A 16,485-nucleotide genomic window follows, 5' to 3' on the forward strand; every position below is an offset into this window, starting at 1 on the left:
AATACCGTTTCAGAGCCATTCTCACTGCATAAAAAAACGGCTCTGAAATGTGTAGGACTCTGCTTTTTAAAAGTTTTGAAATACCGGTTATCTATAACTGGTAAATGAACTCTTGCACTTTCCCACTGCAGCCTTAAACGTGTTGAAATGTGAAAAGAAACAGCAATATACCATTTTACAAGTGCAGTGTGAAAGGGGTATCAGAGTTTCCGCCTGAGTGCGGCCACCCTGGTCTGCTAATTAACGCCAATTACAAGTAAATTGCATACATCTGACTGCAATATTAACCAATGCTGCAGGCTATTAAGTGAAATGCCTCATTTCAGTACCTGCAAGCCAGACACAGCCCAGAAATACATAGGAAGGTTCTCTTTCTACACTTCTCACCATTGAAAGGTTGGTTTATTTTTATTTAGCATTAATCCAAATACACATGTTTCAATGTGTCCAGTTTGTTATTTTGTAACCATCTACACCCTTGGTGCAAGTGTGTTTTACATCTTTGTAGGAATTGTCAATAGGTGATTCAGCCGACACATAGGGAAGAGACGCCTTAAATCTATGATAATAGGAATTTAAGTGCTAAGGGACGCCGCATGAGCCCAAGTTTTTAATTAGCACTATTTGTTCACTTGTCCTTGTTATATGTAGTCTGTCATATTTCGCAGCATCCTCTCTTTTATGTGATGAATTAATAAAAGTTATTTTTTAAGTCGTTCTTATTTACTGTGGTGCACCACTACCGTGACAAACTGCCCTCTCCTCCTTCAAGTTGTTTTACATCTTTACAGGATACACAATTCATAGCAGTCAACATGTGTCAACTTTTTCACTGCAACACAAACATACAAGTCTAATTTTTTTTTTCACACATCTATCACGTCTAACACCAACAATGTGTTTTTGGGTCACCATTTCTACTTGCAATGTTTGTTAAATGTCGTATGCTCTTGGACACTATTTTGCCCACAATCTCACTAATATTTACCTTGGACATAAATTTTTAACTTTGCAATCTCCTAATAACTTTATTTATCACACTCTGTATGCAAGAAGCACATTATTGCAATCACATATCTCTAGCAAAGGTTCCCAACATCTGCCTATCAGTCTGTAATGTCTTATTACACACATCCACATGTAAGGATGCACATTCTCTCACGATCGGGGAGACACGCTGAGTCTCCGAGCGAAAAAGGCTGAGATCCGTCCGTGCACGGTGGCGTACTCTCAAATGTACGCCACTCCCCTTTGTCTGTGACCGTCCGTGTGCGGCTGTTCTGTGAGAGCGCGGAAAACGCTCAGTGTGAACGTCCGTACGCACGTTTCACCGGTCCGATCAGAACAAGGCCCATAGTTACATAGTTGGTGAGGTTTAAAAAAGACAATTGTCCATCGAGTTCAACCTATATTAAATATATGTGACTTAACTGAGTCATTTTAAGCTAGACAACACCTTTTGTAGTGGCCAATGTATCACTGGTCGGGCCCCCTAATGTACATTACCCTGAGGGGTGTAACCCTGTTCCTTTTTTCTCTGCTATAAATTTGTCTAGCCCGCTCTTAAATGTATTTATTGAGTATGCCAACCAGGGCTGCCATCGCAAATTGTAGGGCACGGGACTGACAAAATGTCAGGGCCCCTATAGGGGAAAGGAGGGGCGCATAGGTGGGTGGAGCTGTGGATAATGTAGGTGGAGCTACAGCAAGAGCATAGCATGTTTGTGCTGTATGAGTTCTGCAGCTGAATTGTGCTTGTTTTGGAATATGTTCCAAACATATATGGAGCTGTCCGCATATAGTTAAATCATGGCTTCAGCTTGTTGGCGTGCACTGGCATCCTGATACAACTACCACATAGCTGCCAACCGACTCAAGTACCTAACGCCCCAACCACCTCTTATATACACATATATATATTACCCCATCCACCCCTTATACCTATTACCCCCCAACCCTTATCTACATGAATACCTACCATCAAATCCCACACAAAGTGTATATAGTATTTATGTACATTATACTCCCCTCCCCCCCAGACACACTTCATATATACTATTTAATACATAAAATCCCTATAACACACCTCATACACACTTCCTTGAGTCTACATGTAAGATCCAGGTCTGGAGGCACATTACAGGAAGCTGCAGAAGGGTGAAGGCTTGGGGAAGCGATGCCTGGCAGGCTTGGTGTAGCGGCGCCTGGCGGGGTTGGGGAAGCGACCACCCACCCTGCGAACAGCCTCGACGTACAGTGAGCAGTGCTGCACATATAAATACTACACTGCTGCCATCCGGGCCCCATTCCTGTTGGGGCACAGGACTCATGTACCCCCAGACCCCCCCTAATGGCGGCCCTGATGCCAACACTATTTCTGACAGAGAATTGTAAACTATAGATGCCCTGAACGTAAAGAATCCCTTCCTTCGGAGGGTACCAAATCTTCTCCCCTTTAATCTCAATGGGTGCCCGTTTGTGTAATACGTAGTCTTCACAATAAACAGAGCTCATGACAGTTCCATATACCGACCCCTGTTAAATTTTTAGATATCAATCGTGTCCCTCGTAAACGCCTTTTCTCCAGGATAAACATACCCAACCTGGATTAACTTTCCTCTTAGCTCAAGCACTCTAGACCCTTAAACAGTTTAGTTGCCCTTGGCTCTATACCTCTTTTTATACAAGCTACATTAGTATCCTATTTGCCTTGGTTGCTGCTCCTTGACATTGCGCACTACAGCCAAGTATGTATATTTGTACCCCAAGGTCCTTTTCCATTAGTAATTCACCTAGTAGTGTGCAAGTTACCTGGAACAAAGCAATTTGTTGTGTTTTGTGGTTGTGGGCAATATCAGACAGGAGCCTGAAAGGCCCACGAGGTAATGCAATGGGAGGAGCCAGCTAAAGGGGACCAGCCTTTGATAAGTGTGGCCATTAATTGGAAGAGTGTAGTCATTATCAAACATTATTACATTATAAATAACCAGTGACCCTTACATTTATAATACTGGTGCCTCCCACAGAAAAATATCAATAATTGGTGACCATTCATCGATAATTTGTGTCCCCATTTTGACCCTTTAGCCCCATCCCCTCAAACAAGAGCCATTATTCCCAGTGTTATCTCCAAATATTTCCCACTTCACTATTGAAGGGGTGTTATGAAACTCCTGCACAGTTACATAAGACCCCTAGATCCACTAGGGAGGGTCTTCTGCCTACAACAATCTCCTGGTGTTCCTTTAATGTTTTATATACACCAGTAGTGAGGATGCCACCAGGTCTTAAACCTCCGAGCAGTAGAGGCTTATATAATTAGCATTATATAGAGATCCCAAGATATCACTGGATAAGTAATGGAAGATTATTCCAATATAGCAGAGGGCTAATTCTTTAGGACACAAATAGTAATCAGAATGTTTTCAGAGAGTAATTTGAAAATGGGGGCAAGTTTCCAAAACCATGCAATAATAATAAGGTATAGTATATTGGTTTCAGGCAAGCGATGGATAATATATACAAAGATGCATGCACTTGGGTCAGCATGGTCAGGGTACAGCCACAAAACCAAATGACTATACTCCAGGAAAAAAACTGTCACTGACAATGGAGCACAGTACTGACTGCTTTATAACAGAAACACGGGCCAATCACAATACTGCAAAGATACCAGCCCATGATTATTTCAAAGCAGTCACGGCTGAGCGTCTGCAGAAACTTGCACCGTGTCCCGACTGCTTATTAACATAACACTGTGGCTGCTCTGAGTCCAAAACTGCATAGCAACCCCACCAGAATGCTAAACAGTTTCTTCCCTCAAGCGGTTCACCCAGTGGCGTAACTATAGCACCGCAGCCTCCGCGGTCGCGAGGGGCGCTGTGCATATGGGGGCGCCGGGGGGGCTGCGGTGCTATAGTAATCCCCCCCGCCTCCCATCCCACACATGCTTACCTGTCCGTGCGTCCCGGCTCCCCTCCTGGCTTCAATCAATGCTATGGAGTTGGACCACGATAAAATGGCCACCCCATAAAGCAGACTGTTCTCTGAAACTGTCTGCTGGTCCGTCTGCATAGAATTTATTGAAGCCAGGAGGGGAGCCGGGACGCGCGGACAGGTAAGCATGCAGCAATGGGGGGAGGGGGCACGGGGGGCCGGACGGGCGGGGAGGGGGCGCCCCCCCATTAACGGCGGGGGGGGGGGCGCCCCAAACAAAGCTACGCCGCTGGGTTCACCTGCTGACACCTTAACTCATGAACACCTCACTGTCTAGTCGCGCCATAACCCTCTGCATATAATTTATAACACTGTGTCCCCATGGAATATCTTTCTGTGTCTTTCAGTACATGTTCCCCCACCTGTTTATATTGTTTATACAGTATACTGTTTACTTGTTACCCTCCTGGCTGCTGCACAGCAAACCGAAAACAAATTCCCAGTATACGCAGGTATACCTGGCCAATAAAGCTGATTCTGATTCAATCACTTATCATTTGCTCCCGCGTTTTGAGCATACCGCACATGCACAGTAAATGCTCTCAGCACGTAATGCTGTATCAAACATCATTACATTGGGTCTGTCCCTGGATATCAACTGGATCCAATGTTATCCCTGCACGATAGGTACAATATTTGTCACCACCACAGGGAAAGAATTAGCCCAATGCTACACCTGGGGGATCATTCAGGTGTAATTGAACCTGCACTATCACGTGCAAAAGACAATGAGTGGTCATTTGCATATATGCAGGACCCATTCTGTGCATGCGCAAACAGTCCTGTGACATCGGAAGCAATGCAGCAGTGATTGACAGTCTGCTGCCATTCCAACGACAGGGAGGGGCGGCGGCAACCTTCATTTGTGAAAATGGAGGCGTGCGTGCCATTACAGTGTAGGGGATGGGAAGAGGTCAGGGATCTCCGTCGTAGGACAGAGATTTCCCTGCTTCTGTGATGGGCAGCTTGTGTGCTGCAGTAAGCCACCTGATGGTGGGAGAGAGATCCGATGCTGTGTTCAGCGGCGTAGCTACGTTTTGGGCGCCCCCCCGCCGTTAGGGGGGGCGCCCCTCGCCCATTCAAACCCCCCCAATCCCCCGCAGCCTTACCTTTCGCGCTGGTCCCGGCGGCTCCGTTCTTTTGCTGAGGACCACCACAAAATGGCCGCCCCCATACAGCAGACAGTTTCAGAGAACTGTGTGCTATATGGGGGCGGCTATTTTGTGGTGGTCCTCAGCAGAAGAACGGAGCCGCCGGGACCAGCGAAATAGGTAAGCCTGCGGGGGATTGGGGGGAGGTGTAACTATAGCACCGCAGCCCCCGGCGCCCCCATATGCACAGCGCCCCCTCGCGGTGGCGGGGGCTGCGGTGCTATAGTTACGCCACTGGCTGTGTTCTGGGTCACAGGTCAGATCACTACTGCTGCAGGAGATGTTTGCTTGTAAGAGATGCCTCCTGGTGCATTACCATACAGCGCTATTGCTGCTGCTTTCAGCGAAGCAGTTATAGCAAATTCAACAGCACCCCAATGACTCCCCTTCTCCCAATATACTCTTCCCTTGCTTTTTATTTACTTGTACCTCTAGAGTGCAGGCAAATACTAGGTTACCTGCATTAAATTAGCATGTAAGGGTCCAACAGAAACTTATGGCTATTTCAATCTCCCCCAAAGCGTAGACCAGTGGTGTCAAACTCATGGCCCTCCAGCTCTTATGGAACTACACATCCCAGCATGCCCTGCCACAGATTTTATATAATGGATTGCTAAAACTCTGGCAGGGCATGCTGGAACATGTAGTTCCACAACATCTGGAGGGCCATGAGTTTGACACCACTGGTGTAGACAATACCACTTTCACACTGATGCTGCTTTCACACCGCAAAACCTGCTTTGACGCGGTTTTTGAAACGTTTCAGAAAACAGGTCAAAGCAGGTTAAACCCCTTTCAGACCGCACTTATAAAAGCTGGTATTTAGGGCATGGCACTAAGCTGGTCCTGCTTCATGCATATCTAATGAGCGGGACCCAGCGCAGTGAATATTTAATGAGCAGGTCCCTGCTCCTTCCATATGCAGGGGGCGGGGACCCGCTCATTAAATATTCACTGCGCTGGGTCGCGCTCATTAGATATGCATGGAGCGGGACCAGCACAGTGCTCTCTGCTGGCTGGGTCCTAAATACTGTTTCAGGGGTCTAAAATGGGTAGGACCCTGCTTTTTTACCGTTCCCAAATACGGAAACGGTAAATTCAGAGTGGACCTTTCACGCCGCACATATTACCATTTTGAAACAGTAAAAAAATGTAAAAATACCGGGTAATATGTGCGGTCTCAAAGGGGCATGAACACCCGGGTCCAAGCTGGGATATTGATCATAGCTCAAGGCATGTCACAGCTGCTGAAACCATGTTCTCACTGGTGCTGGGCTCGGGATATTGCCGGGTCACATATTTATACGGGTTGATCCTTGCACCAATCCTGGTAGACCCTTTTGTACCACATTAAGACCCAAGTTGCATGCCAATGTCCCAGGTCAGAAGATTAGTGTGTATGAGAGACAGAGCCATAGGAGGAACCACCACTGTTGCTCTGTTATCACAGTAGCTTTCTGTACAACTGTCTACAGTTTCTCTAACTACTGTATATGCCAATGCAATTAGGAGATGTAATGAATTGGACGCCCTACCATAATCTACATTAATCTACCTATGGAAAAGTGGTGGGGGTTGGGTTGGTTTGTGGGGAGAGATGCTGGGGGATTTAGAAACATATGCACAGATTTGAATGTATGTTGTTTTAATTGAACTGAAATGTCATCAAGCTTGCTTTAAAAATACTTGATGTTTACAGACAAAATTGGATTTTTGTTAATATATCCGCGAACAATGAGCAAGAACTTCAAAAAGGCAGGAATATATATATATTTTTTTACTTTAACTAGAAAAAAGTCCCGACAGCCATGAACTAATGTTTCAGATACTGGTGTCAAAAGTTTATTACATGTCTCAATAATTAGCAAGAAATCTATTGCTCATCTCCAGAAAGGAAGTGGTGACACTATAGTGGAAGTAACGATACCAACCCAGCACCAGTTCGGCAGAAGTTCATGCAATGGTATTCTGGGTAAAAATGGAAGGATGGAAACAATGGACTCCTAGTAGCATTGCTTTGCCACTGACATCAGTGATGCCCGACTTCCAGGTTGATTGGCCCACAGCCACAGGCCATTTACTAAAAAAACAGGGATGACCATTTATTTTAAAACCATCGATCAGAGGCAGAACTCTGGGAGGCAATGGAGTCATCTGCCGCCGGGCTCCTGCTTCCAAGGGGGCATCTTTTCTCCCCTGTGAGTTTGAATCAGTTAATAGAAAGCCGTTGATATCGCTTCTGTGGCTGACTTCCCCTCCCAACAGGACGATAGATGTCACACACTCTTTATTCTAAGCATAATATCCATAATATGCATACATATATTTATATAAAGTGGTGTGTGTGTGTGTGTGTGTGTGTGTGATGGGAAGGGGAGGCACCAATATTTATCTTGCCTCCAGGCAACTGGGACGAACTTAGAGATGGGTCGTTCGTGAACAAAGCAAATCTTTTGAACGGATCCCATGAAAGAACGAGTGAGCCGCCGATCCCAAAAAGGTGATCCGTCTTTTTTTTACTTTCAGTTTCGTTTTTAATTATAATGCATTTTCCTGATCTCAGCACTGCCACCTGTGGCAGCTGACATGTACTGATCCCGGAGACTGAGTTCAGTGCTGCTACTGCAAGTAAAAGAAAGGGTACTTATGTTTTATCTGGGCTCCCATGTTAAATGCACCCCAATTTTTCATACCCCTACTATCCAACTACGCATGGAGTTGATTTTATATATGGCCTTATTTTGGTTCACTCTTTCTGACAAAATCCTTCTTAGATGGACAAAACTATGTGCACTGCAGGGGAGCATATGCAAAATGTGCAGAGAGAGTTAGATTTGGGTGGGGTTTTACTTCAAAGTGAGATCTATATTGAAGTGTAAAAATAAAGCAGCCAGTATTTTCCCTGCACAGAAACAAAATTACTCACCCAAATCTAATTATCTCTGCACATGTTACATCTGCCCCCCCTGCAGTGCACATGGTTTTGTCCATCTAAGAAGTATTTTGTCAGAAAGAGTGAACCAAAATAAGGCCCATAGTGTGGCGAGCGCAGCGAGCCACTATGCCCGAAGTGTGGCGAGCGGACGTGGTCTCATCAGGGCCGGTGCAAGGCACCGGAGCGAGTCGGGGTGGGGGCGCCCCGGTGCCGGGGGGGGTGGTACCTGTGGAAAAAACTTGTGGCCCCTGCAGTCCTGGGGCGGTCAGGGGTGTCCGTGCCGCCGGGGTACCTGCGGCGCCGTCATGTGTATAAAGCTGGCTGCGGCCGGCGGGGTCCCTGCAGTGAATAGAAAATAACTATCGCTTCCCGCGCCGCTGCGCTCATAGCGCTAGTTATTTGCTATTCACTACAGGGACCCCGCCGGCCGCAGCCAGCTTTATACACATGATGGCGCCGCAGGTACCCCGGCGGCACGGACACCCCTGACAGCCCCAGGACTGCAGGGACGCCGGGGCCACAAGTTTTTCCACAGTTCGCTGGGGGTGAGGGGCGAACTGCCGCCCTCCAGGTGCCGGCGCCCTAGGCAAATGCCTAGAGCTGCCTAGTGGTGGTGCCGGCCCTGGGTCTCATAAGAAAAACGGGAGCCCAGATATTACATAAGTACCAAAGAAAGATTAATAAGGCTGCTGCTGCTGCTAGGGATGGCCATCGGTGCAGACGCCATCGATGGTTGCCATCGATGGCGATTCTGCACCCAGCCATCGATCAGTGTTTTACTCGGTTATGTATGTTCTTATTTGTTCAGCTCAATGGGTTTTTTTTTTTTTTAAAGTAAAAAATAATGGGAATAAATGATTGTAAGACAAATAATGCTTCGTTATTAACAAATTACCCCTTCTTTCAAAGTGAACCGCTGCGGGGCCTAAAGATACGGATCTTTTCACTGACTGATCTGCTGGATCCCAGCACTCGCTGAGACCCGTTTTGCCCATCTCTAGACGAACTTACGCCACTGTCATCGATGGTCACCCAACAACACCAATTCTGCTGCCCTCGATGGCCATGGTTTTCCCTTGCATCATCGATGGGGACCATCGGTGGCAACCACACCGTGACCGATTACCATCGCCTGTGTACATGTGAGAAAGTTATACACAGAGCCGGTACAATGACGCTGCTGCTGGCGCTGGGCGTGTTCCATGCTCCTTCCCGCCGTGTACCGGGGGTGTGGAGGCCGTGGCCGCTTCCCCCTCCCAGGCCGCGGCGTGAGTGACAGCAGCCGGGTCAGTGTGTGCTGCACGCCGGCTGTGAGTTACCCGCACCCCGGGGAACCCCTGTACTCTGCACGCTCAGGCGGACGGGCTGTGCTGCGGTCACACAGATGCGCTGCTTTGTGTCCCATGTAGTATAATTCCCCCCCACTGCTGCTGCTGTGCATGTAATATCCCCCCATATCTGCTGCTGCTGCTGTGCATGTAATATCCACCCATATCTGCTGCTGTGCATGTAATATCCCCCCATATCTGCTGCTGCTGTGCATGTAATATCCCCCCATATCTGCTGCTGCTGTGCATGTAATATCCCCCCATATCTGCTGCTGTGCATGTAATATACCCCCATATCTGCTGCTGTGCATGTAATATACCCCCCATATCTGCTGCTGTGCATGTAATATCCCCCCATATCTGCTGCTGCTGTGCATGTTTTGCACCATGGCTGAGGAGAAGGCGGCTAAGCTGAGTCTGAAGAGGAAGAGGTGTGTAACCCCGGCCCCCCAGGGTGCACCAGGAGTCAGGCTGAAGACACCACCAGCAGCAGCACCACCACTGGATGTGTGAGTTGTCACTACCTGCTGTTCTGTAGAGTCACACTAATGATGTGTCTGTAACATACTTTATTTATTACCAGTTATATATAAGGTGCATTACTCTCTCCCCTGTTCCAGCTCCTCATTACGTTATACTGCGACTTACTGCACCAGGTATGGCGCCAATAGCAAGTTGTGGTTCATTGCGTATGGAGCGAAGGTGTAAAGGGGCATACGCACGGGACACCTCATTTCAACGCGATCTGACTAGATGGCTTAGAAATGGGGCACTGGTCGCTCCGTGTGTATAGCCATCGCCCGCAGGGAAAGACCGCTTTTAACCTGCTAGATCACGGCGCTTTGTCTATAACCAATAGGCAAAGCCTTGCACTGCACAGTTTGTTCAGCAAACATCATGGTATGCACCACAGGTGTACTGCGATGTGTATCCTCCCTACACCTATCACCATGGGTGGGATTCTCTAATAACCCCCAGTGCACACCGCTGGCATTCGCAATGTTAATAATCGCATATGCAGTAGCATATGCGATTATTAACTCAAAGGCGATGGCCGGTGATGTGTAGCGGGTTCCCCTTCCTTCCCTGCACCCTTACCTGGCTGTAAGGGCTATTTCACACACTCCGGCTACCGTCCCTTCCAGTGGTGGGTTCCGGTTGCAACCGGGCGGCCGGGCCGTGGCCGTCCTGTCTTAATGGACACAATCGTGTCCATTAGTAACTACTATGCACGGCACGGCATCTGGCCGTGCGGGATTTCGCCGTCCGGCAGGAGCTGGAGTGTGTGAAATAGCCTTAAGGGCTCCGTTTCCTCCTCCTGCACTCCGAAGAGGTGCAGGCAGGAGGAGATCACTGGTCCGGGCAGCACAGCAGGCTGACTGGACACAGTTGAGGGGGGGTGCGTCACAGATCGGCGGGGGATGCGAAGGGAAGCCCATAGGCTTCCATGGGGTTACGCCATCTAGAACTGGCGTAACCCCCCGCACTGAAGCCCAGGCGGTGGGGCTTTACTGCATATGAAAATGCGGTAAAAACCCCAAAAACGGGGTTTTCACTGCATTTTTAGTTTGATGAATCTCGCCCCATGTGTGTACAAGGCTTAAGAAGACTCATCGGTACGACCACAAATGATTTATCTTAAAAATAAATATTCAAGGAAAGACACACACACACACACACACACACTATATTATGTTGTATTTTATTTGAAAAACAAACAAATAAAACCCTCCCCTGACACCCTCTCCCCCCAAACATCCCTCATTCTACATTTTAGTACTCACAAAATGCAGTAAGTGGCTCCCTTTGATCCAACTAGAATCTTTGCAAGAAACAAAAGGACACATTGGAGGATATTTACTAATGTAGGGCACACACCAGAACGATTTGGCCTCAAAATACCCAATTTAGACCCAATTCGAACGATTGTATGTAAATTGGGCATGTTTTGGGCCATTTCTGATCCCATTCCAATCCGATATGCGGCCCCGCCGGTCATTTGGTCATTTCACAAATCCTACCTGCAGCAGGTAGGATCTGGAAATGACTATTCAGCTGGGTGCAGGTAGAGATCGGATTCAGATCGTGTGCAGATCATGTGCTCCCAACAGCTCGTGAGCCGATCGTACAATCTGCTCATGACCTGCATTGTTCTGGTGAGTACCAGGCATAACATTAGAGTTCTATTTTAGATGGGATGTTGGTATAGGCATCTTTATTATTTATTTAGAAGATAATAGATCGTATCTGGTTGCCCATACAGATGGGGTAGGTCTCATCCTGGCAGGGGATGGCGCTGGCGTCGCCAGCCGCCATCCCCCGCCAGCGCCATGGCGATGGCGAGAAGGGGACGCGCGCGCACGAGAGGCGCGCGCGTCCCCTTCCGACGGCGCTTCCATCCGTTCCGCCGGCTTGCCGGCGGTAACCCGGGGTCCCCGCCGCCTGCCCGCACCCCCCCCCCTAACCCCGCCTAAGCCTGTCCGTCTCCCTGAGGCGGAGACGGACAGGGTTTCCGTCGCACTGGCGACGGAGACTGAGACGCGCGTGCGCGTGAGACGCACGCGCGTCTCAGTATATTCGCTGGCGAGGCTGCTGGCGGGTCGCCAGAGGGGACGTCCTGGCGACCCGCCAGCAAGGATGGGAACTACCCCATCTGTAGCAACATCCCTTGTGAGCTAAAACTCCCATCTTACTACATTTCCCCATTTTCTCTATGGAGTCTAGTCAAAAATGATAGTGTCATTCGTGGAGACCAATCTTTAGAAACTAATGAGGAAGAGTGCTGATTGGCTGAGAGCCCTGTCTGCATAATGTGTAATTAATGAGGAAGAGTGCTGATTGGCTGAGAGCCCTGTCTGCATAAAGTGTAATTAATGAGAAAGAGTGCTGATTGGCTGAGAGCCCTGTCTGCGTAAAGTGTAATTAATGAGGAACAGTGCTGATTGGCTGAGAGCCCTGTCTGCATAAAGTGTAATTAATGAGGAAGAGTGCTGATTGGCTGAGAGCGCTGTCTACGTAAAGTGTATAAGGTTAGGTTTTGTGAAACAGGTTTCTTTAAATAGTCTGGAGGGACCAAGCTGATAACAAGTTATTAGGTGGAGGCACAAGAAGTGGAGCTGTTTTGTCAAGCTGCAGTATGTAAAATTGGGGATGTCACTACCCGACAAATACTAGCACTAAAATAGAAATGTAATAATATGATAATTAAAAAAAAACATAAAATTAAAACAAAATTCTTAACAGCAACTGAACAGAAATTTGGAAAAATAAAACAATTAAATGGTGCAACAATTATGCGTGACTGATTTTGTGGTGATGAAAAAGGAGTTGGGTTTGGGGTTCTAATATGAGTCTGTTCCTATTTTGCCTCACTGGATTAAGTGCTGCATACTGTAGTTGATACAGTCTTTTCCAAGTGGTGTGGCTGAATGGAAGGATGCTGCAGGACCTCCTGCTGTAGTGTAGCCAGAAGATGTAAGCAAATACCTATGGGGGGTGGGGGGGTGAAGGTCCCAGGTGGAAGCAGCGCAGAGATGTTCAGCGGCTGGACTGGTTTCTCAATGAAGGAATTGGTATGGAAAGATGGAAGTCCACCAACATGTTTTTCTCCTCAACAGAGATTTCTTTAAATAGTCATAAGTCTTTCCTGATCTGGAGAAGGGGAGCTAAAGGAATGTGGTCATCCTAACAATTTAGAGCCCAAAAAATGCAAGTATTAAAAGTACTTTGTCTTAAGCACAAAATGTATCCTCACCAGATATCTCCGCTCCGCTCTGCACAAGATCAGAATCTCTCATCCACGCTCATTACTAGATGCAATTCACAACTGCAGCACCGCCCCCATGGCATGCCCTTCCAAACACACATTAAGACTCTTCTCTAGCCTCCAAACTTTGAAGCCTTCTCTGAAAAGTCACCTGCTGGTGACTGCCATGCTATGGAATCCTATCCCTCTGTATCCCTCCTATTATGCCTATAGATTGTAAGCTTGCGGGCAGGGCCCTCCTACCTCTATTTCTGTTTTACTACCCAGTTTGTTTTTTCACTAAGGAGTACAATACATAACTTATATATAATACCCGTTTGCACAGGTGGCATGCAGCACTTGTTTGATGTATAGTTTTTTCTGTTAAGCTAGGGTACTGTTTGCTATCCCGCTATTTAGCCTAGTCTTGAGGCTCCCAGTTTAAAGGGATAATGCGCCAAGCCTACCCCATCTAGATATTCACAGAGTATAGTAGGTGAACTAGAAGAATTTACAAAAGGGCCTTCAATGGGTTTTAAAAGACGTTCACATATAGCACTAATGGGTGAGCCTCACAGCGAAGCACAATCTTTCTCCTTTTATTCCGTTGAACTGATGGAGAAAGATTCTGCTCATCTCGGCCTTTTCTGAAAAACAGGATATATCTATCTATCTGTATGGTTATACTGTATGGATGGCCGGTGGTGGGGATGCTGGCGTTCACGATATCGACACCAGCATACCGAAGGAGGGAATCCCAACAGGTGTCAGGTAAGTATACTTACCCTCCCTCCCCGCAGCCTAACCGTAACCTTGTTATACCCCTTTCACACTTGCAAAAATATCCCGGATTTTTGCACATGAACGCGCATCAACCCGGGATTTAGCTCATGTGTGGACGAATATCCCGTGTTCAGCATTCCGGGATTTCAGGACCTGGGTAGATTCCGGAATCGACACGGGATGCGGTGAGTGTGAAGGGTATTCCGGGTCGGCGTGACCCAGATCCCGTTCACTGCAGTGAAAATGCGCCGCTGGGATGTGCGGACATCTCCCAGCGCCGCCCCGGCAACGCCTCCAGATGACGCCACCCGCCCAACTTCATTCCGGGTCGGGTGGCCAGTGTGAAAGCACTTGCAAGCCGGGTCGCACCCGGATCTTAGAACCCGGCTTTCAGGTGTGAAAGGGGTATAAGCTTGCCCTGCGTAATGTATTTATTTGTGCACTTTGTCACCGAGGTTCTTTGTGATCACCTGCCGGGTTAATACGTTCAGACAACTACATAAACAAAAATTCACCTTTACAAGAAACGCCCAGCTTAGATCATGAGCCTCTGCACAGGATATCTGCATGTATTGAGAGCTGTAGGCAAGGTTTATGGCTTGTGTTCTGACATAAAAGATAAGCTGGCCATTCACCAGGCGATTTTGGGCTCTTTACATGTAATTGTGGTAATTAAGCTAATGATTGACAGCAGGTATAATGCAATGCGCGGCATCGGAGCCTGCGAGTCGCATCGGCTGCAGGAGCGATCTGTAGTATCACATCAGAGCTGGGCATGCGATGTATTATATGCGAAAGTACCACATACCATATTCCAAATGTCACCCCGCCGCCTGGGAAGGTCCTGGGCGGCTCAAGGGGAGACTGCGTGCGACCTCTCCGAGGGTAGAAGTGGCACAAGTGTATGGGAAATCTTTTTGCATGATTCCAGTTGTGGAAATGTAGTAACCCACAATATATGTTTTACCATTCAGATTACAGTCTCGGTTGTCTTTGAATTCTGGCTCGATCACAGGTGATAGCACTGATGGAAATGTATAAAGGTCATATGTTGTGTATGGCACTACTGTAGTACTTTGAGTCTGTGCTTCATGCTTTCATGATGTTATTTCCAGGTTATTATACGTGTTACTAGATAGCGACATGAAAAGACCTAGTGGCTGTAGGGAATCCCTTGACGTGTGTCATTGAAGAAGGGCAGTGAGTGAAGCATAAAGAGACGAGAAGTGGCTGTGTTGTGGGAACGTCTCTCACATGAGTGGACAGCGCAACCTGACAATTTTACAGTCGCTGACCTTATTTTAAGTCCGCTTCTTACTGCACAATACTTTTTGGATGTAGACATACACAACCTTGACCTGCTCCTTTAATGTACAGTAGTTTTTAGCTTAATGCCTTCTGTTGCTGGTAGCAGAGTACATACAAGTAATGTAAGAAATAAAAAAATCAGTTCCCTGGTAAGGGACATCTGTAGCCCTTCTATCCATCCTCCAGATGAGGAAAGAAAATAATTATAAACTACATTTGTATGTCTACCGCCCTTGGCACACAATTAGCAACAGACTTGTTTTCTTTCTTACGGTGATTTTCATTTAAACCGGATTAGTGAAGTCTGTTAGGCCGTTAAATTAATTACATTTCTGTGCTGTTACTCCTTGTCTCGCAGTACACCTTAAGGTGCCCATACATGGTGCGTTTTTGCCATGCAGTGCGATGCCCGCTCCCGCAAAGTACAAAGGTATGTGAAGCAGGTACTTTTTGTACTAGATTGCACTGCATCTAGTTCAAAACGCACACTCTTGTAGTGTATCACATGCGTTTTGAACTATATGTGATGCAATTTAGTACAAAACGCACGGAGCACATCACACAATGGGGCAGATGTATTAAGCCTTAATGAGATAAATGCAAGGGTGATAAAGAGAGATAACTGTCCAGCCAATCAGCTCCTAACTGCCATGTTACAGGCTGTTTGAAAAAAGTCAGTAAGGAGCTGATTGGCTGGACGTTTATCTCTCCTTATCACCCTTGCATTTATCACTTGTTAAGGCTTAATACATCTGCCCCAATGGCCCTTATTCAGATCTGATCGCAGTACAAATTTGTTCTCAAAATGGGCAAAACCATGTACACTGCAGGTGGGGCAGATGTAACATGTACAGAGTGAGTTAGATTTTAGTTATTTTGTTTCTGTGCAGGGTAAATACTGGTTGCATTATTTTTGCACTGCAATTTATTTTTAATATATAGGAGGGAGTCTTTAGTTTTGGGGTAGAACGCACTACACTGGCATGGTTAACACGCCATGACATTTCAGCTAAATCCAGGACAAGGCTGAATTGTGAGCCACACTCAACTAAGCATTATATAACCCAACATTTTTTAACACAATGTAAAATAGCCCTGGACGTATTCATACCTGATCTCTCATTATGCAAAACTCAAAGTAACCTGTAATTTATGTAAAACTAAATGGTTTTGTCTATTTTAAGAGAGAATTTGCTTTTTTGAATGAACCAGAATCAGGCCCCATGTTCTGTACCAAAT

At 46.9% G+C, this 16,485-nt stretch overlaps 1 protein-coding gene across 2 annotated transcripts in view; it reads left to right on the top strand.

Moving 5' to 3' along the window:
* Window positions 1-319: 319 nt before the first annotated feature.
* The window catches only part of FAAP20 (FA core complex associated protein 20), a 36,014-nt gene continuing 19,848 nt past the window's right edge, over window positions 320-16,485 (top strand). Inside the window, exon 1 of one of the 2 annotated variants that reach the window (XM_083163332.1) lies at window positions 320-396. Coding sequence is in view for 1 of the 2 variants with exons in the window: in XM_083163331.1 (XP_083019457.1) it covers window positions 9,786-9,919 (134 nt within the window). In the remaining variant the exon portion in view is untranslated. Of the gene's footprint in view, window positions 397-9,094; window positions 9,920-16,485 lie in introns of those variants that run through there. The other variant, XM_083163331.1, reaches the window with a different exon arrangement.

This window comes from Crinia signifera, chromosome 19, assembly GCF_055691185.1.
Source record: "Crinia signifera chromosome 19, ASM5569118v1, whole genome shotgun sequence".
Taxonomy (NCBI): domain Eukaryota; kingdom Metazoa; phylum Chordata; class Amphibia; order Anura; family Myobatrachidae; genus Crinia; species Crinia signifera.